Source organism: Drosophila mojavensis, unplaced genomic scaffold (genome assembly GCF_018153725.1).
Source record: "Drosophila mojavensis isolate 15081-1352.22 unplaced genomic scaffold, ASM1815372v1 contig_80, whole genome shotgun sequence".
Taxonomy (NCBI): Eukaryota; Metazoa; Arthropoda; class Insecta; order Diptera; family Drosophilidae; genus Drosophila; species Drosophila mojavensis.
The window spans coordinates 9,222,303-9,241,300 of NW_025318906.1; the positions used below are offsets into that span (position 1 = coordinate 9,222,303).

The 18,998-nt window shown below is 39.7% G+C and overlaps 11 protein-coding genes across 12 annotated transcripts; 6 read left to right on the forward strand and 5 right to left on the reverse strand.

Moving 5' to 3' along the window:
• Positions 1–59: 59 nt before the first annotated feature.
• LOC6579223 lies at positions 60–957 on the reverse strand. Its single transcript, XM_002005083.4, has 2 exons — positions 354–957; positions 60–286 (listed from the first exon to the last, which is right to left on the reverse strand). The coding sequence occupies exons 1-2, from the start codon at positions 683–685 to the stop codon at positions 160–162; spliced, it is 459 nt and encodes a 152-aa protein (XP_002005119.1). The 5' UTR covers positions 686–957; the 3' UTR covers positions 60–159.
• Positions 958–2,116: 1,159 nt separating this feature from the next.
• LOC6579224 (probable cytochrome P450 6d2) lies at positions 2,117–3,965 on the reverse strand. The gene is made up of 4 exons (XM_002005084.4): positions 3,219–3,965; positions 2,708–3,153; positions 2,393–2,641; positions 2,117–2,317 (listed from the first exon to the last, which is right to left on the reverse strand). The coding sequence occupies exons 1-4, from the start codon at positions 3,902–3,904 to the stop codon at positions 2,154–2,156; spliced, it is 1,545 nt and encodes a 514-aa protein (XP_002005120.1). The 5' UTR covers positions 3,905–3,965; the 3' UTR covers positions 2,117–2,153.
• A 614-nt stretch (positions 3,966–4,579) lies between these two features.
• LOC6579225 lies at positions 4,580–5,153 on the reverse strand. The gene is made up of 2 exons (XM_002005085.4): positions 4,920–5,153; positions 4,580–4,851 (listed from the first exon to the last, which is right to left on the reverse strand). Exons 1-2 carry the CDS (start codon positions 5,117–5,119, stop codon positions 4,623–4,625), a joined length of 429 nt encoding a protein of 142 aa, XP_002005121.1. The 5' UTR covers positions 5,120–5,153; the 3' UTR covers positions 4,580–4,622.
• Positions 5,154–5,339: 186 nt separating this feature from the next.
• LOC6579226 lies at positions 5,340–5,862 on the reverse strand. Its single transcript, XM_015163552.3, has 2 exons — positions 5,598–5,862; positions 5,340–5,533 (listed from the first exon to the last, which is right to left on the reverse strand). The coding sequence occupies exons 1-2, from the start codon at positions 5,837–5,839 to the stop codon at positions 5,413–5,415; spliced, it is 363 nt and encodes a 120-aa protein (XP_015019038.1). The 5' UTR covers positions 5,840–5,862; the 3' UTR covers positions 5,340–5,412.
• Positions 5,863–6,037: 175 nt separating this feature from the next.
• On the reverse strand, positions 6,038–6,991 carry LOC26527619. Its single transcript, XM_015163553.3, has 2 exons — positions 6,338–6,991; positions 6,038–6,267 (listed from the first exon to the last, which is right to left on the reverse strand). Exons 1-2 carry the CDS (start codon positions 6,718–6,720, stop codon positions 6,156–6,158), a joined length of 495 nt encoding a protein of 164 aa, XP_015019039.1. The 5' UTR covers positions 6,721–6,991; the 3' UTR covers positions 6,038–6,155.
• A 1,365-nt stretch (positions 6,992–8,356) lies between these two features.
• On the forward strand, positions 8,357–9,638 carry LOC6579227 (lipopolysaccharide-induced tumor necrosis factor-alpha factor homolog). The gene is made up of 2 exons (XM_002005087.4): positions 8,357–8,786; positions 9,211–9,638. The coding sequence occupies exons 1-2, from the start codon at positions 8,482–8,484 to the stop codon at positions 9,311–9,313; spliced, it is 408 nt and encodes a 135-aa protein (XP_002005123.1). The 5' UTR covers positions 8,357–8,481; the 3' UTR covers positions 9,314–9,638.
• Positions 9,639–10,421: 783 nt separating this feature from the next.
• On the forward strand, positions 10,422–11,092 carry LOC6579228 (lipopolysaccharide-induced tumor necrosis factor-alpha factor homolog). Its single transcript, XM_002005088.4, has 2 exons — positions 10,422–10,688; positions 10,890–11,092. The coding sequence occupies exons 1-2, from the start codon at positions 10,480–10,482 to the stop codon at positions 10,990–10,992; spliced, it is 312 nt and encodes a 103-aa protein (XP_002005124.1). The 5' UTR covers positions 10,422–10,479; the 3' UTR covers positions 10,993–11,092.
• Positions 11,093–11,788: 696 nt separating this feature from the next.
• Positions 11,789–12,672, forward strand: LOC6579229 (lipopolysaccharide-induced tumor necrosis factor-alpha factor homolog). The gene is made up of 2 exons (XM_002005089.4): positions 11,789–12,279; positions 12,408–12,672. The coding sequence occupies exons 1-2, from the start codon at positions 11,885–11,887 to the stop codon at positions 12,508–12,510; spliced, it is 498 nt and encodes a 165-aa protein (XP_002005125.1). The 5' UTR covers positions 11,789–11,884; the 3' UTR covers positions 12,511–12,672.
• Positions 12,673–13,185: 513 nt separating this feature from the next.
• Positions 13,186–14,359, forward strand: LOC6579230 (lipopolysaccharide-induced tumor necrosis factor-alpha factor homolog). 2 transcript variants are annotated; one of them, XM_015163554.3, is made up of 3 exons: positions 13,186–13,292; positions 13,558–13,832; positions 13,906–14,359. In XM_015163554.3, exons 2-3 carry the CDS (start codon positions 13,561–13,563, stop codon positions 13,991–13,993), a joined length of 360 nt encoding a protein of 119 aa, XP_015019040.1. In that variant the 5' UTR covers positions 13,186–13,292; positions 13,558–13,560; the 3' UTR covers positions 13,994–14,359. The 2 variants fall into 2 exon arrangements, with proteins under 2 accessions (XP_015019040.1, XP_002005126.1); XM_002005090.4 differs by lacking the exon at positions 13,186–13,292 and adding an exon at positions 13,337–13,359.
• Positions 14,360–14,597: 238 nt separating this feature from the next.
• Positions 14,598–16,462, forward strand: LOC6579231 (lipopolysaccharide-induced tumor necrosis factor-alpha factor homolog). Its single transcript, XM_002005091.4, has 3 exons — positions 14,598–14,851; positions 15,856–15,990; positions 16,081–16,462. The coding sequence occupies exons 2-3, from the start codon at positions 15,860–15,862 to the stop codon at positions 16,181–16,183; spliced, it is 234 nt and encodes a 77-aa protein (XP_002005127.1). The 5' UTR covers positions 14,598–14,851; positions 15,856–15,859; the 3' UTR covers positions 16,184–16,462.
• A 497-nt stretch (positions 16,463–16,959) lies between these two features.
• Positions 16,960–18,085, forward strand: LOC6579232 (lipopolysaccharide-induced tumor necrosis factor-alpha factor homolog). Its single transcript, XM_002005092.4, has 3 exons — positions 16,960–17,524; positions 17,579–17,708; positions 17,793–18,085. Exons 1-3 carry the CDS (start codon positions 17,371–17,373, stop codon positions 17,893–17,895), a joined length of 387 nt encoding a protein of 128 aa, XP_002005128.2. The 5' UTR covers positions 16,960–17,370; the 3' UTR covers positions 17,896–18,085.
• Positions 18,086–18,998: the final 913 nt, after the last annotated feature.

The window sequence follows — 18,998 nt, forward strand, 5'->3', positions numbered from 1 at the left end:
GTGAGAGCGGGAGAGCAACAAAGAGAGGGAGAGTGGCAGAGTGGAGAGAGACGAAGGAATGATGACAGACGGCAAGAGCGAGCGTATTTTAATTGAGTTAGCTGCGTAATAGAATTAAAAACAAACTATGCGTGACATTTGTAACAAATTTTAATTGACCTAATCGGAACGCGTCTGGATGCCCAGCTTGCCGCCGCAGTGGCTGCAGTAGACGCCCTTGGTGATCCACTCGCGGTTGCAGCCGCACCAGGTGCAAATGCAGCAAATCCAGAAAATGGGAAAAACACTAATAGAAGATAAAATTATGAAATTAATTACAGGGTATGGCCAGAGTGTAGCTATGTCTAGCTCACCAGCTCAGCAGGCTGAGGCAGCAGCTGATGTCCTTGCAGCCGGCGGCACGCATCACAGCCGCATCACTTCTCTCGCGGCACAGCGGGCAGAGCAGCTTGTACGTGGATGGGCCTGGCTTGTAGTACCGCAAGCGAGGGGCAGCTGGAGCTGCCGCCTGTAGCTGCGTATTCAGCGTAATCTTCTCCAGCGGCTGGCCCACATCATGATCATCGATATAGGGCACCAGGAATGCCTGCTGACCCTCCACAACTACATTGGCAATGATGTTTCGGGCACGCTCCTCCGCTGTCCGGGCGGGCAGCAGCTTGATCTGTAGCGTCTGCGGCTCCATGTTAACTGTCTCGAGCAGCTGCCGATGCCAGCGACGAGCAGCAAACGTTTCACTATCGAGGGGAAGGGAGAGAGAGAGCGACCAAAAGAGAGAGTGAGCGGGAGAGCATGCGCTCACGGGGCGTATGGGTAATATGTATCTCTTGTTCTGTTGGTTCGCTTATGATGTCATCGTCGTCATCATCATCATCATCATCATCATTATCGTCATTCCACTGGAGCCATTCTGTTTGGCAGACAAAGCGAAAATTACAAAACTAAAAAACCAGAGCAGCAAACAAATTGACTTTTGTTTATATGCTTAACAAATGTGAAACATTACGAAATACCATCGAAAGATCGGCCACATATATATTTATCTACACATAGATATCTATATACATATATGTGCATATATACATAAATATATATTAATAGTACACTTGAGCTGTCAGATTTCCGAAATACTTTTGCGTTTCATTATTTTTGCTTATAGAATATTTTCTGACTTTTGGCACGCCTCGATGGAACATATGGATGCATCTGGACGGCACAGGATATGAGATAAAATTGGGTATAGCCAAATATCCAAAAGCCAATTCTTGACCTGCAATATTATGGTCCAATAAGAATATTGCATATTCATATTTGAACTTAAATATTTTACTTATGCAATGCTTAAAGCTATAATCGAAGGTTAGGAATTTATAATGGAATAAACGGATATATATTAACGGTTGATATATTCGAGCAGTCCTGTTGTTAGTCTGCCTATTTCCCATGTATTGACGTCTATACACAAATTGATATGGCCAGTCCATAGTCCCGATCCTCACACATGCACTGAATCAAAACACTTTATCAAATACATTTTTATCCATATTCAACTGCCTTTTTATATGGATTCTTTTTGCCGCCTGACGATAATTTCCATGACTTCATTTTGCATAGCAGCTGACAATCGAGTTAAGGCAGCCATAATTCCAAGAGAGAGCAAGCGAGACAGAAGCTTGTTTGATTACTTCAAACACTGAAAACACACACTTGTTGTTGCTCGATCTCTCTCACTCTAACTTGCTCAGTTTAACTTTAAATTTTTGGCCTGTTTCCTGTTTTGTTTTGATTCTTGATTCTTTGCTTTCGCCGGCTTAGCTGAAGCAAGTCAGTACTGTCGAAATATGAGCGAACGAGAGAGGCAGAGCATAATTTAACATTCACAGTTTACACACACACACACACCACATAGTTAATGTGAACCTCTCTCTCGTTCACTCACTCGTTCGCTCTCTCACTTGAACTTGAAATTTGAAGAGCAAGCAAAAGCTTTGTTTGCTTCATTTTCATTTTGTTTACATTTCAGCTTTGCTTTGATTTGTTTTGATTTTTTATTTGCAAAGTTTCTATATGTGTTTAGCGGTGTGTTTGTTTTGCATATCAATAAAGCACAAACATATATATTACATTTATTTTTGATAGAATGTAATTAAAAATCAGGCACGTTTGACCAGGCGCACATGCAGACCGCCCTCTGGCAGCAGGACGGGCGCCGGATCAAAGCGAAATTTGACCTCCTTGCGTGGAGCGTGAACCAAATCGAAATTGAGTAAGACTTTGGCCACAGCCACTTTGGCATTGACCTTGCCCATGCGTATTGCTGGAATAGAGAAGAAATATAGAGGGATATGAATATATGTATATAGTATATTGAGATAATGGAAAAGAAACGCACCGATGCAGTGCCTGGGACCCTCGCCAAAGGGCATATATGCAGTTTGGTTGTAGTTCATATTATCGGCATCAAATCGATGCGGACCATAGTCCTCGGGATTGGGAAAGTATTTGGCATCGCGATGCAGACCAAAGAGCGAAATCAATATGCCTGTGCCCCGTTTTATGGTATAATTCAAATCCGGCACCAGAAAGTCCTGAGTGCACTCTCGATTGAGAAAAGGCAGACCCGGATATTTACGGATAGTTTCTGTTTGAATAAGAAGAAGGATAAATATTAGTAATACATATGTATATAGATATCAAAGATACTCACCCATAATACACATATCCAAGAATTTCAGATCCTGCACTGCCTCATAGGTAAACTTATCTCCTCTCTTCAACTGATGTCGCTCCATAACCGCGTCCAACTCATCGCGTGCCTCCTTTAGTAGTTCCGGATACATGGACAGCTCGTAGAGCGTAAAGGCTGATGTAGCCGCCGTGGTCTCCGAGCCGGCGATATAGAAGAGAAAACCTTGAGCGGTTATCTTATCAATAGACATGGCTTTCAGTTCCTCCCGCGCGGTTTCAACATCCCACACTTTGTCGTCGTCGTCTCCGATCTTGCCTGTGTTACGTAGTCGTATAAGCAACTGCAATAGATCCTTGCGTACTACATTGTTCTTCTCCCGGAACTCGACCGTACGCTTCATAATATCGCGCAGCTTGCCAAGAACCTTATTCTCAAAACCCATGCGATTCATGAGCTTCGCTAATCTGTAGGTAGACATAAACTGTTAATCAGAAATAGATCGAGAGATGATCTGGAGTCGAAGACTCACGGAGGAAATATAATAGTGGCCAAGTTGTGAATCCTAAGCAGAATACCGATCTCTGATAGAAGTGAATCGCTTATAGCACGAAATTCGTTCTTCGGATCGGTAAAACTATCGATATCCAGTCCGAAGATCACCGATCCTATAATGTCCACGGCAAACGTTGTAAGTATGGCCTTCATTTCGATAGATTCATTTGGAGCCTTGTCGACGATGCCCTGTAAATGCTGCACCAGTCGATCGCCCACGTCGTCGATCGTGTCAAACATCCCCTTGATCTTGCCCGAGGAAAAGGAGGGCGTCAGCTTCTGGCGCAAGTTGCGCCATGAGGCGCCTTGCAAGTTGAATAGATTGGCCGACAGAGGATCATGCTCTTCGTCCACATACATGCCACGATCATGAAAGCTGGCAAAATCGCTGGTCATGATCTGCCTGGCCAGATGAGGATCACGCACCAGCAGCACGGGCTTGTGCATGACATAGAGTCCCACAATCTTAGAATTGTGACGTTCGTAGATATCGCTTAAGATCAAACCAAAGCCACGTTGTTTCTTCAGCAATTTAAGCATACTGCCAAATGGAAATGTCGCTGGCTCCTCATCCACGCCCTCGCGCTGCCAATAACTGTAAATACGTCTTATATATTGCATAAGCAAGATCAACAAAATGGTCACCAGCAGAACCAAATACATAACGAAGCCGCTCCCTTGACGAAATATGCAAGCATACTGAAGGAGAGCGTTTCTTCCAGTCAAGAATGCAATTCGCTTGTAAGTGTATTCAAAGAATTCCAGCTGGAGAGCATATAGAAAAGCTTTCTAGTGATAGGAATTGCTTTGCCAGCAATCAGCTGGAAGACTCTCTTGTGCGGTTTTGCTTTAGTATTTGTATTTGCGAACTTTTCGAGTTGCATTGGCACTGAAATTAAATGAGAGCGAATACAGTTGATTCTGTGTGCGAGCTTTGGCGCTCATTAGCTCAAAGCAATTAATACTTTTTAGCTGCAGCTTGATTAAAGCTTGAAAGCTTTAAGCTTTACACTTTGCTTCGATAAACACAGAAATTTGAATATTCGTATGTTTCTATATACATATTCTTTGAACTAGCTCTGATAAGAGGTACACAAAAATTAAAGGTTTGCTTCGGAAAACTGTAATAAGCTTACAGTTGGTGTTCTGAGTTCTTTATGAATATATAAATGAATTAGAAGTGTTATTTTGTTAATTATTTTATATAAAAGAACAGAAACATCGAGTATAACATGGAAAATGTACCTCGTATGAATGAAAAACCATCAATCTGTCATAATATATATAGCTCATATTTTTATTTAAATGAATCACGGGTTCTCAGCTTACTAAATTTGTTTTGTAAATAAATGATATTTTAATTATGAAACTGAACCTGGAACTAGTTCTTTGTGAGTGCTGCACGCTGTTTGCCCAGCTTCTTTTCATCAAGTTGTTCCTTCTCGACCTTTCGGAAGCGCTGCCAACGTCCATAGTCCTCCACCTCGGAGCGCTGCATGCGGAACAGAGCGCGCTTATACCAGCTGAGAGTGATGTGGCGGCCAATGAAGCAGCCGCAGGCGCTGCAATAGTGATTAATGTCCTGTCTACCATTCCAGCGAATGGGATTACTAAAAGGAAGAATATATAAAATATACTATTAATAAAAGGTAGAGGAGTATAGATGAGGTATATTTACCAGCATAGCACTTTATTCAAACTACAGGTGATCTTTTGCAGGTAGGTGACAGCCTCGTATTCCACCTGACTTGTCTGCAGCTGCTGGCAGGCGGGACAAACAAACTCAAACGGCTCAGTGGGCAGGTGACCCACCTGTGGCACCTCAGAGATGCCATTGAAATCACAATCGCTGCCGTCCAGGCTCTCAGTGCTTTCCATTTGATGACAACGACGAACGCAGAGCAACTAAAAGCTGATCAACGAAATTGCCAAAGGCAATCAATTTCAATTCTTAGTGAAAGGAGAGAGGAGAGCGGAAGAGAGAGAAACAGAGAGAGAGACAGATAGAGAGTGGGAGCTCTCTTAAGTGGAGGCGTTGATGGAAATATGCGTGCTAATAACAAAAAATAGTTGAAAATTGGCAACAGCTGCGCGAATGTTTCTTTTTTTATTCTTTATTATTATTTATAGAGCATTTGCAAAAATTGTGGCGAAAACTTAATAAATTATAACTAAATGGGACGCCAGTGGAAGCCCAGATGTCCGCCGCAGCTGCTGCAAAAGACACGCTTGCTCTTCAGGCGGCTCTGCAGGCAGGTATAGACGCAGCTCAGCGCAAAGATGGGAAAGCAGCTGGAAGGCAAGAGTAGAGCCATGAATACGGAAGGTCTATACATAAAATTCCAAAGCTACCCACCAGGACAGGGCGGATAGCAGGCAACTCAGCTGACCCAAAGCTCCAGCCATTTGCACTGTCTCGGAGCGCGACCGATGATGGCAGAGTGGACAGAGCACGCGATAGGTGCTAGGGCCAACGCTATAGAAGCGCAACTGCGGCTTCAGTGGAAGCTCTTCCTGGAATTCCAGCTGTTCCAGTGTGGCTGTGGCAGCGGACACATTGTCCAGCTGCAACTCGGCTGCCTTCGAAGCGTTTGACATTGCGACTGTGAGCAGCAACAGGCGGCACACGGCATTAGCCCAAAACAGAAAACACGAGAGAGGCACAGCAAACACTAGTGTGAGAGAGGGATGGAGAGCAACACAGCAAATTTAAGAGAGCGCAAGGAGAGCAAATGAACGAGAGAGAGCCGAAATATTACGAGCACATCTTCAACAAAAATTATAATACAAAACAAAACATTTTTCATCTTTTTTTTTTGGCATGCAGGGTCAATTGGTGCTTAAAGAGTAACAAACGTCATACAAAAACAAATTTTAACTAAATAAAAGTAAACTTAAATGCTAGATACGTGTGTCACTGGCGCTTCCAGGCGCCCAGCAGATAGCCACACTTGCCACAAATCACCTTGCACTCGTCCTTGGAGCGACGCATACAGCACGGATAAATGGGCAGCAAAGCAAAACAACTGAGGCAGAAATAAATTCAAAATGTAACAGTAAAAGTTAAGTGAGCAGCAGACGATTTACTTAACCTACCACATGGTGAGTAAACGTTCCAATCGCACGCCCTGCTCATGCAGTCGCTCGTTGCACTCCGGACAGTACATTTGCCTCAAGCAGCTGATGTTGGTTGCAGATGGCGGCGGCGGCGATACCTTCTCGGCCAGCTGGCCAGTTGAATTGGATTTCTTGCAGAAGTAAAAGTCCGCCTCATCATCTGTGTCGCCATAGCCATAGGGATAGCCGCGATGCGTGGGCAGTGTTTTTGTTGTTCTCGACTGCAGCAACTCGTCTAGCACCTGAGCCGACTGTTGCTTAGTGTACTTTCTATCGGCATTTAAATTTATCTCCACCAGATCGGATGGGCATGTCTCCATGGATGTTGGCTGCGGGATGCTGAACCTCAATTGCCGGCTCATGTTAGATGCGTACTGCGTCGCCTGTCGTGCGCAAGTGTTTCTTATTTGATTTTAATTTGGGTTAAAGTACCAGACGCGTTGAGAAACAGATGAAACGAAACACAATACTACCAAAAGCAAAAAACAATGAAACATTGGCTCAATGTTTGTCAAGTAATTTTTTTGAAAAAACCAGTTGTCTGTATTTTGCGGCTACTATTTTCATATTTATTATATTTCTATGTATTTAGTTTTCTACTCTTCGAACTATGTTTTATCATATTTGCTTAACATTATTTTCATGGCTTCAAATGTTAACGTTTGAACTTGAGAGCGCCAAGGCGAAATGGCAAAAGCAAAAGCCACTGGAAAAGCTTTCACCAGGCAGCTAAAAAAGCTCTCGCGTGGGTGAAAAAATAAATAACAACAGCGTAACATGTATTGTAGTCAACTGCAGTTGCGCGTAGGCTGTGTCTGTGTACATATATATGCGTGAGAGTGCGAGTAGTATGCATCGCGTCTCTCTGGGAGCACAAAGTGCTCGCTCTCCGAACCGTGTGTGTGTTGTTGTTGACAGATGAACTGATTTGCAAAACAAACAACCGTTTGGACTACTAGAGAATGCATGGAACTAACTAGCATATGTATGTATATTTCCGAGCTGTTGTTTTGTTTTCTTTCTCTTTTCCCAGCTCTGAAAAGTCATTTAAGTCATTATGAATTGAGCGTTTAGTGGTTTCTGCACAGTGGGCATATTTTAAAACTTTATCGGTCCTTAAGCTTGGTTGCTTTATTGATCGCTGAAAAGTTGATATCACTATACTATACTACAGTAATACATAAAAAAAATATAACATAATATAAAAATCAATTAATTTAAATACAAAATCATTTTTAACTCATATATTATTTTATCATTTCTTAGGCTTTGCCCAACATTTAATAAGAAGTATATTGGCTTGTTATATGCTTGTTTAGTTTTACAAGTGTCAAGATTAGATAATACGTACTTTTAATATTAGAAAAAGTCTATTGTATAGTGCAGATTCATAAGTCTCAAGATTAGATAAAACCAAAAAGGAAACTGCTCAGTTTAAAAATAATTTTAATACGTACAACCACTGTCTTCGTATATTTTTAACGGTTAATATGCCGATAAACCATAGCCAATCTATAAATATCATTGGCTCCACCTTCAGCTCACTCTACAAACAGTGTTTGCATCAGTTTTGTTTCTTTCGCATATTCAATTTCCCATATCAATATTTACATATATGTACATATGTACATACATTGTGAAATACTCAATATGAGTCTCATTGAACTTAAGCAACGTGTTATACTAACGACGTCACAGCCCCTGTGAGTCACAAAATTTACATACATCATATACAGAATTGTGAGCTGATCTCTTTATAAATATATTTGTATTTGAGTGCATAATAAACTGTGATGAGCGGAAACAAGCTAACAAACAGCCAGAAACTCGCTAAGCCAATTTGCTTGCATAAAAGTTTGCTCGAGCCTAATCGCTGAGCAACACCAACAATAGCCACAACAACAGCAGCAGCAGTAGCTGATAAGATACGCACGAATTGGCTTGAATAGGGCAGCCAGATATGGCAAAAGTAAAGTAAGGTAAAGTCGAGTATAGTTAACAGCCAATTCAGTCGAACGACAGCCAGCAAGCCGTGCAGTCGAGCTGCACAAGGAGAGTGGAATACACAGAGAGAGCGAGAAAGACAGAGAGAAAGAGAAAGAGAGATACAGATCTATTCAGCAATGGAGAGCAAACAGCCACCGCCATACAGCGCAGTGCCGCCACCACAGCCTGGCTATACGCCCGCACAGACCTATCAGCCATATCCAGGCGGACCCACACAGCCACCACTGTATCCACCCATGCCCCAGCCGCCCCAGCAATCCACCGTGATCATACAGACAACAACCACATCCAATTTGGTGCCCATTGGCAGTGGACCGACACGCATACGTTGCCCCTCCTGCCATGCCGAGGTGGTGACAACAGTTAAGAGCACACCCTCGGGCCGAACACATTGCTGGGCATTGATACTCTGCCTCTTCATGTAAGTAGAGATGCATATGTGTGAGCATGTGTGTGTGTAGGTGTGGTGATTCAGCTACAGATGCAAGTGATATTCGCTTCAAAGCAAAATAAGCTAGACAGACTGCTTATCGAAATGTGTGCTGAGAGAGCGAGAGAGGAGCGAATGCGTGTGAGAGCAAGTGCGTAGAGAGAGTGTAGAGTCTACATTGTAGACATATGTATGTACATATGTGTATGTGTGTGTGTGTGCGTGGCTTTACTATCTCAGCTGGAGTTTAGTTTGATAAAACATAATATCAAATATGATCAACTATGTGTGAGTGAAAAAAACGATTATTTTTTTAATAATAATATATTATAATGTAATGTAAAATAATGTAATATAATATAATATACATATAATATAAATATATTAATAATTTCTGCTCTTCTGCCACTTCCAGCTGCTGGCCCTGCGTCTGTTTGCCCTACTGCATGGATTCCTGTCAGAATGCCAATCACTATTGCCCCAATTGTAGCTCCTACATTGGCACCTACGAGAACTAAGCCCGAAAAAAGACAGATAAATTCGCACACATATACATATGCCTATATACATATATATTTATATACGTGTGTAAACTACATTATCTTATTAAGCCTATAGATCTTTACTCTCTGAATGAATTACTATATTAATCATACCTACATTGTTTCCTATACGAACGAGTAGAGCAGGTAAATTATTACGTATACGCCACGTTGTTCTATTTTAATTTCATTCTCAATTGATTTAATGATATATGTATATATTTTTTTGTTATGAGCGCTTCTCTTGTTATTCTCAGTTTATAATAAAATAAATAAGTAAATAAAATGCCATAAACGATAATTATCGGTTTTAATTAATCGATTTTTTGTGTTTTTGTTTTTTAGTCTACGGCACATGATATTCTTATCATTTTTCTAGGCTGACAGATTGTTTTATACTTGAAAAAATATACTTGGAATGATAAGAAAGTAAATATGTAGGAAATACCTACAGTTGCACAAGCATGATAGACCATGGAATACCCTATATTTTATACACAAATTGGAGATTTACATTTATTTAAACATAAAGGCGTAAAAAGCTAAAAATCAATTTTCGAATGAAATGAAACGAAACATTTAATGCACAAACAGCTTATCTTAGATAACTGAGCAGAAATAAAAGCCTATATTTCATTCAGTAAATTCCTTAATACTCTATCTATACAAATTTAATCAGATTGCCAATTTATTTGCACTTCTTTGAAATGAGTCAACTCTAAATGCTGTAAATAGCTGAAATGAAAATTGTTTTATAGACCACTTGAGGGCATGAGTCATACATACATTTTACGATTCGTAACTCTAAAATGGGTACATATATATATGATACATGATACAGTTATATATGTACATTTCGGCAATGTGCTAAGCTTGGACAGCAAATCAGCCAAGTAATAAAACAAAAACTCCCACTTTTGTTATTTTTTACAATCTCTCTCTCTCTCTCTCTTTCTCACGTTCTCTGTAACTGTCATTGTCTGCCTTTTTGTTATCAGTTATGGCCACGCCTGTTTAGATAAGCACATATCATAGCGAACTGTAGCTTCGGTAGCTTCACTATATATGCCTCAGTTATTGAGATATCATCAAACAGTTCACGTCGACCGTTGAAAAGTTGTTGAGTTGTTGCGGCCCCAAACATGAATCAAGGATATACGCCCGCCCAGACCTACCAGCCCGGTGCACCACAGGTGATCATACAGACGACGACAACGACAAATGTGGTGCCCATCGGCAGCGAGCCGTCGCGAGTTCAGTGTCCTTCCTGCCACGCTGATATCCTGACAACTGTGAAGCGCACCCCGACCGGACGCACGCACTGCTGGGCCCTGGTCCTGTGCCTTTTATTGTGAGTTGAGCGCACAGCAACTGAATCAAGTTGAATTGAATTGAATTGAATCACTCATGAATCATCGCCGGCGCAATCAGTGAACATGTTTTCATTTGTTTTTGTTCTTTTTTGTTTTGTTTTTGTTTTTTTTTTTTTTTTTTTCTAATTGCATTCTTGTCGCTGATTTTGTTTCTATTTCTCTCGCTCTGCCCTTCGCAGCTGCTGGCCCTGCGTTTGTGTGCCCTACTGCATGGACTCCTGCCAGAACGCGGAGCACTCGTGCCCCAACTGCGGCGCCTACATTGGCACCTACGAGCAATAAAGTATTAACTAACTATAAGCAACGATCTGTCTATTTAATATGCTAAGCTAAACGATTTTAAATAAAAGCCACCAACGATCATCATCAAGTGAATCAAGGATATGCGTTTGTTTCATTTTATTTGATATATCTTTACTCTTTTAAATATACAAATATTCAATTTAGATGATTTGTTAATGAGCTAAACTGTAACTGGTTGCAACTTCTTCAACTTTAACTCCATCAGTTGCTTCTCGCTGCACTAACTTGGGCATTCCATGAATGCTTTGCTGAGTCAACTTTGATTATGGCCATAAATTTCTAGTTAACAAATTCTTCAAGTGAGTCCAAGAGAAGCTTATCACAATTGGTATATCATATTGTATAGAACATTTGTATATATGACATATCTATTGTTTGGCTCTGTCATTATGCCCTATACAGCGATTGTATATAGTTACTTAGTAGCTGCAATCTCTTTCCCACTCACGCTATCTCTCTCTCTCTCTCTCTCTCTCTCTCGCATTCTCACATGTCAGTAACTGGTGCATACAGAGCTTTACCGAAAAATTTCATTGCGTATTATCTAAATACCAAATACCTATGAAAGTGACAATTTCACACTAATTTTTGCCCGTTTGTCATGTTTCGAAGGTAGAACAGGTGTAGCCGCCCCCCTTTTTAACCATAAAAATCCCCCAATTCCAAGAGCTAAAGTCGTGCTAAATCTAATCTAGTGTCGCCTTAGCAGATAAGTTCGATATCAGTTCGACGCTTTGGCACTTTATCAACATTTACTCGCAGCGAGGCTAAATTAGTAAAATAATAAACGCCAAACTATAAGGTCGAAAGCACGAATTTCTAAATAATAAAAAAAAAATAATAATATATATATAGTAATAATTGGATTAACATGGAAAAGCAGGATCCGCCACCATACACTGAGCAGCCAATGCCACCGCTACCACCGCAGCCACCGCTACCACCGCAGCCACTGCAGCCACAGGTGGACGCAGTGCCTATTGCTGTGCCGGCACAGGCAACGCCCCAGGCGCAAATCCGTTATGTGCCCGCCCAAACCTATCAACCGTATCCGGCTGGACCCACACAGCCGCCCTTATATCCGCCCATGCAACAGCCGCCGGGCAGCTCCACAGTCATCATCCACACAATACCGCAGCGCGTGCCCGTGGGCCGAGATCCAACATTCGTGCGCTGTCCGGCGTGTCAGAACGATGTGATAACCCGCATCGAGGCTACGCCCACGGGGCGAACGCATCTATGGGCAATGGTTCTATGTCTAATCGGGTGAGTTTGAATGCGCCCATTCAACTGGCATTCAGGTTTCAATGGAGCTTGTTAAACCTGTGAGCCTTATCAACATCTATCTCTCTCTCTCTCTCTCTCTCTCTCTCTCTCTCTCTCTCTCTCTTCAGCTGCTGGCCCTGCGTCTGTGTGCCCTACTGCATGGACTCCTGCAAGCAATCGAATCATTATTGCCCCGTCTGCAATGCCTTCATAGGCAGTCGAGCCGCATAGGAACGGAACTGACCTAATCGAGTCACTAAAATAACTTATAACTAAACGGGCTTGGATGACTAATAATAAAACACTGACGCTTGCTAACTGCAAAAAATAAACAGTTTGAGCTGATAGGAATCCTATTATCTAAAAATAAATACATTCAACTGCCTATTTAAATCGTGTAGCTAAAAGAAGGCAATAAGCATATTTTATTTCGCCGCCTAAAAGTATGCAATCAGTTATTTTACAGCATTTGGTTCATTCTAGACTAAGCCTTTGCTCATCTGTAATGCAAATGCAAGTTTATCAAACCACAAATGTTGAAATTTCCACAGTATTAATTATATATTATCTAAAACTAAGATCCTTATATATTTTGCCATTAAGTAAACTTGATAATTTTTTTTTTTTTTTTTTTTGTATATTTATTTTAAGCGCTGAATCTGTACAATGCAAGTTTAGTACCTTAACAACACAATTAGATTATTTATATAGAACCTAACCTTGATAATTATCAGTGTTCACTCTACTCACCACATATTTGTTTGCTGGGCTATGTTCAAAGATCTGCATGGATTTACAATTGTTGGTGTGCAATTCCGTTTTGTGCAGCAAACGTTGACAAGACAATCTAGTCATCTCGCTCCCACTGGCAGCACCAGGCTTATGAGAGAAGAAGCTCGGTTATTTTTCAGCGTCGCTCATTCCGTTTTTTATGTTCTTGCGAAGAAGTCGCCGGTCGCTTTATCTGAGCATAGCAAATAAAGTGAATAGAAATACATAAAGTAAATAGAAAGGTAATGAATGTGTGTGTAAATTTAAGAATGCGCGAGGAGCAAAATTTGATACTTAAAGTGCATAAATGTACGTACATATGGATATGTATGTATGTATGTGCGCACATACATATACACTTATAAATATGTATGCTCATACTCTGGCATGTATGGATGCATGTATGAACGTATAAGTGTGTATGTGTGCATACTATTTGAGTAAATGCGCAATACCTGCAAATTTGCTGTATGCTGCAATAAATATTAAGACAAGTCTCTTTGTTAGATCATGGAGTACAGCAAATTGCCCCCGCAACCCCCACCGTATTCTCAAGAGCAGTACGGTGCAGGACCAAGTGCTCCACCAACTGAACAGATTCATGCGCCGCTAGCGGCGCAGCCACCACGTCCCGATGTGCACGTGGTCCAGACGAATAACGTAGTCGTTGACAGCTCTGGCCTGACGACCTGTCCCCGTTGCAACAAACGGATCTTGATACGTATGAAGCATCATGCCACATGCGCAACATACTGCTGGGCAGCAGTGCTCTGTGCCCTATTGTGAGTGTTGAATTGTGAAATTTCTAGGAAAATCTATTTGCCAATTGCGCTTTATCTCTTTGTCCCTTTGCAGCTGCTGGCCATGCGTCTGCTTGCCCTGCTGCTGCGAGTGGGGCTACCAGACGAGCCCCGTCTGCCCCAAATGCAATGCTCGCTTCTAAAGCGATGACGCCGGCGAGAAGAAACTCGGAGGCTCTCCGAGCAGAGCTCAGTATCATATACAAGAAACATATATACATATATAAGAAACATCTTATTTACATATTCCTTATACGATTCCGAAAAACTCACATCATCGCAAATTCATACATATATTTATGTATGTATGTATAATATATACATTCAACAAGAATCAGATTCCGACACTTGAAGCTTCGCTTCGTTCCATTAGCATAAACAATAGCCATATCTGATTTTAATGTAAACAAACAAATTACTGAAATATTTTACGTATAAGCAACTGTTTACTTGATATACATACGTATGTATATTGCTTTTGCTCAATAAACCGACTATTGAAAGTTGAAGTTATCGAAAATAAGTAGGAACTCCGTCTAAAATGTTGCTAAGCCTTTGTTGCAGCAACATACGCGCAACATTGTCGCTAACGGCCATTGCTTTGGCACTGTGCTTTAGGTGCTGTTAGCATGGACTGAAATGCAGTTGAATTGGCAGGATCTAGCATCATAAGTAATGTAAACGTCTTTAATATATCTATATATATATATTTGTATGTATAGAAAGCTTTAATTTAAGCATAGTTTTCAGTTATTATGTCGCCTGCCAATTGCTGCGCATGCAAATGAACACAAGGCCACTGTGCACTGCTGCTAACTAACATGACGACAAACGACTGTCCAGGCGATTTATCTGCGCTGCAAACTTCAAAACGATTTCGTTGCCACAGCGCGTAACAAGTTCGCGAAATTTAAGTTCAAAGTTAGTTTAGAAATAATCAGAAAACTATATAAATATAGAAATATATATACGCAACACATCCGTATATACATATAAGCGATGTGAGTAATACTAGGCTCTAAGCTAATCTGTTATTTAGCTAAATTTTTATATAAAAATGTATAAATGGAATGTGAAGATTATTTTTAAACGGGTTGTGTGAGAGTGTGTGTGTGTGTGTGTGTGTGTGCTGTACATAAATCAACGCCTAACTGCTATTATCATAGCATATATTTTATATGATATATTTTATATTACAGTAGAATCCAGTTATAACGACACTCAAGGGACCGTCGTTATATCCGGAAGGCGCTATAGCCGTATAAGTTTGCTCGTAAAAGTTTGTCTGGAGACCTATAAGCGGAGTCGTTATAACCGGATTCTATTGTATATATTATATATTATTTATTATATATCATACAAATATGATAAAATATATGAGATATCGAATTATAGATTAAAGATAGTTAAATTTCAGGAGCAACCATATATCATCTAAACAATATATGGCCTGTCAAATCTAGATATGATATATGATATATGAGCCAGTATTAAGCAGTCCGTTATGCTACAACATTGTTTACTCTCTCATATAGTTAATCAAGCATAGCGAAACACGCCCAAAAACAACGAAGGACACGCCCTTGTCCAGTTGAGGAGGGTGGCCATGTTGTGAGGGGCTTGTTGTCAGGGTTAGGTAGAATTAAGTGTGAAGTTTATGTACAGGCGCTCTGCTTGTCTCCTATGGGGTATTCTCGGCTTTTGGGCAGCTCCTGTGAATGACGACATCGTTACACTGTCGCTGACATCACATTGAGCTAATTTGCCTGCTGCATGCCAGACCAATTAGCCGTTATCAGATTAGCTCAGATTAGCCATTCGAAGTCATGTGAGAGTGCACTTGTTTTTCCAAAATGGGTTTTCCAGATGTCAAAGCAGCGATTGCCATTGCCATTGCAATTGAAATTGTCAATGCACGCGACTGGCCGTAGGTCAAGGTCAACACCAACTCCAAAATCAATAACTCCACGGCCCCCTCTCATTTATTGTATATGTTTCTATATAGCAACATGTCCACACCTGTCGGACCGGAGCCAAGCAGCTTAATCTGCCCCAATTGCCATCAACAGGTGACCACGCGCACCGAGCCCAAGGCCACAACCAAAACTCATTTATTGGCCCTCATACTGTCCGCGCTCTGGTAAGACATCAATGAAACCAACTATATATATATATAGTTGGACTAACTAGCTAACTAACTACCATTTAATTTGTGTTGCTTTGATTGCAGCTTGTGGCCCTGCGCCATCGCCTTGTACTGCACGAAGTGTGCGCGCAGCACGGATCACTTCTGCCCCTCGTGCAACAACTACGTTGGCACCTACGTGCGTTGACATGATTTCAGATAGTTCGGCGCTATATAGTATATACACATATATACACACATATAGTATATACATATGCCAATTCATATTGTTGCACTGCTGCGGGCTTTTAATACAAGCAAAAGGTTTTTCTCTATTTTCTCATAATTTGCAGCTGCAAAAGTAACTGTTTTTACAGTCAAGCTTCGCTTAAATGCACATTTTTAGGTATCCTCTATTTACTATACCAAATATACCTCTAACTCAAATGCTAACTAATATAAATCGCATTTTAGCAATGAGTTTGCATGGAACAGTTTTAACATATATAAAAAATATATAAAATAAAATAAAATAAAATATAAATAAACGCCTTGAGCTTTTTTAAAAATATGAAAAAAGCATACAATAAGGCTAAAAAAAAAAAAAAACTACAGAATTCCATAAAAATAATTTAATGATATAATTAAATTTTACAATTTTTTTTTAAATTTTAGAATTGATAAAAAAGCAGTCTCAGAATTAAAAAATAAATAAATAAATAAAAAGAAATAAAAACCCCTATAAAATGTTTTACAAGTTTAATAAAATCTTAAAGTCAATTTCCCATTTTCAAAAATTACTTGGCATAAAAACACACTGAAACAAATGTTTCCAAAAAATATTCATTGACTATTTTATTGTAAAACATATCAATCATGCCCTGATTTTATTTTCAAGGGCCTCTCTATTAGAAAAAAAAAAAAATAGAATACAAAAACGACACACAAAAAAAAATGTACAAAATTGAATTAAAATTTAAAAAAAAAAAAATCATAAAAAAATAAGTTTCTAAAACAAATATTGTAATTAAATTGTGTGTGACATTTTTATTGAAAAAAAGCTCAAAACACTGTAGAAAATTTGTTCAAGAGTATATAGATTTTTTTAGATAAAACAAATTGTATTTTTATAAAACTTATGTAACCACGCCCACAAGCCACTGTTCAGCCCCACGGCGTTTAATGCGTAGAACTCTGCAATTAGCCTGAATTTAGTTGAATAGAATTTCCCATTTTGTTGATTAACTGTTTTGCGCCTTCTTGCCAAATAAACAAATGACGAATAATAATGTGTGAATTATTTCTGAATGGGTCGCCGTTAGGCATTAATCGCGCATACGCAGCGTATGCCTAGTGCCAAGTGCTTGGCTATAAAAGGCCGCTGAGGGCCTTGCGATGCTCATCAAAGAGTTTAGCATGGAGATGGATCTGAAGCCGCTGGGCCTTAGCTATATGGCAAGTGCTCCAGGTGCAGCAAGTGCAGTGGGCACAGCTCCTCCTCCTGCTGCTGCTGCTGCTCCGCCCACAGTGCTGTTGGTGAATGCAGCAGGTAAGTGATGAATATCCAGGTGTACCAGGTGAAACTCTTATCAATTACTGCCAGGCGCCACGCCACTGGGACCCGAGCCACAGCGCATGACGTGCCCCAGTTGCCACAACGTGATGCAAACGCGCCTAGAGCTGCGCTCCAATAAAAACACGCATCTTATTGCACTCGTACTCTGCGTAACGGGGTGAGTTAGCTGATATATGATATATCCATACTATACATTTATATCTCATCTATATTTTCCCTTGCTCTCTCTTCTTCTTTCCAGCCTGATTTGCTTGGTTCCCTTGCCATATTGCCTCAAGAGCTGCCGCAGCCTCTATCATTATTGCAGCTGCTGCAATCAGTATTTGGGCAAGGCCGCCAACTAATTGTCATCCGTGCTAAGCCCTAATTAAATCAAAGCAATTAAATGCTAAAAAACAAGCTAAAATTGTGTCCAGTTTTTGATTGCTGATATGCTCAATTAACAAAGCAAACACAAATAATACATTTATATACAATATATATTATAGTAAATATGAGCTGTCTAGGCTATGGAACAGCAAGATGTCAACTTAATGCGTTTTCTTTTGCTGGCTTAGCCAGGGGTCTAAGTTACTCTTCTCTACTAAAAGTCTAACGGTAAAATTTTCAATCAAGAATGACTAAATAAATATGGAGTGGGTTAGTCGGGTGTATCCAGTACTCTGAATATTGCGCTGATTCTGTTTTAGAGATTCCTAGATTAAGAAATCCTGAAGCTAACAATGCCAAATTGAAATATCGATTATTATCGATAAACGGGCAATGACATAAAATATAGCAAGTCTTGATCAAGCACATTTTCAACTGAATACGGGTTATACACATGTTGACCTAACGTATTTACTGCAAGCCGAATTTTGTTAATTGCGAATAATTTTATGATTCACTTTAAACAGAAATTAACTAATAAATTCATTTAGTTTTGAGAAATAACAATTGCTGAATTATTATCTACAATTATATACATACAATTAATCTACATACAATAATTTATACATACATAACAAAATATTCATTTCCCGAGCTTCAAGCAGAGCTCCATTAATATCTAATATTTTTATGAGCGAATCGCTATTTTAAATAAACGAATTTGAGCTGAAATTAAATGAAGAGTTGATTTAAATAAACTCGCTTTGTTTTAGGCTTTAATTTATTATATATTTTATTATTTATTAATAAAAGAGTAGATCAATATATTATATTTATATTATTATTAAAATAATAAAATTAGCAAAATTAAAAAAAAAATTCAGATAAATATATAAAAATATTTATATAATTATATATGACATTACATCTTTTTTTTCATTTTTATTATTATAAGATTTTCTATAATTAATTTCGCTCTCAGAACCAATAGCCAAGGTATGAGCTTACTCTTTAATTGATAACTGTGAGTCATAATCGTTATCCTAGCGCTACGGGTACTTTCCGTTGATAGTCGGAT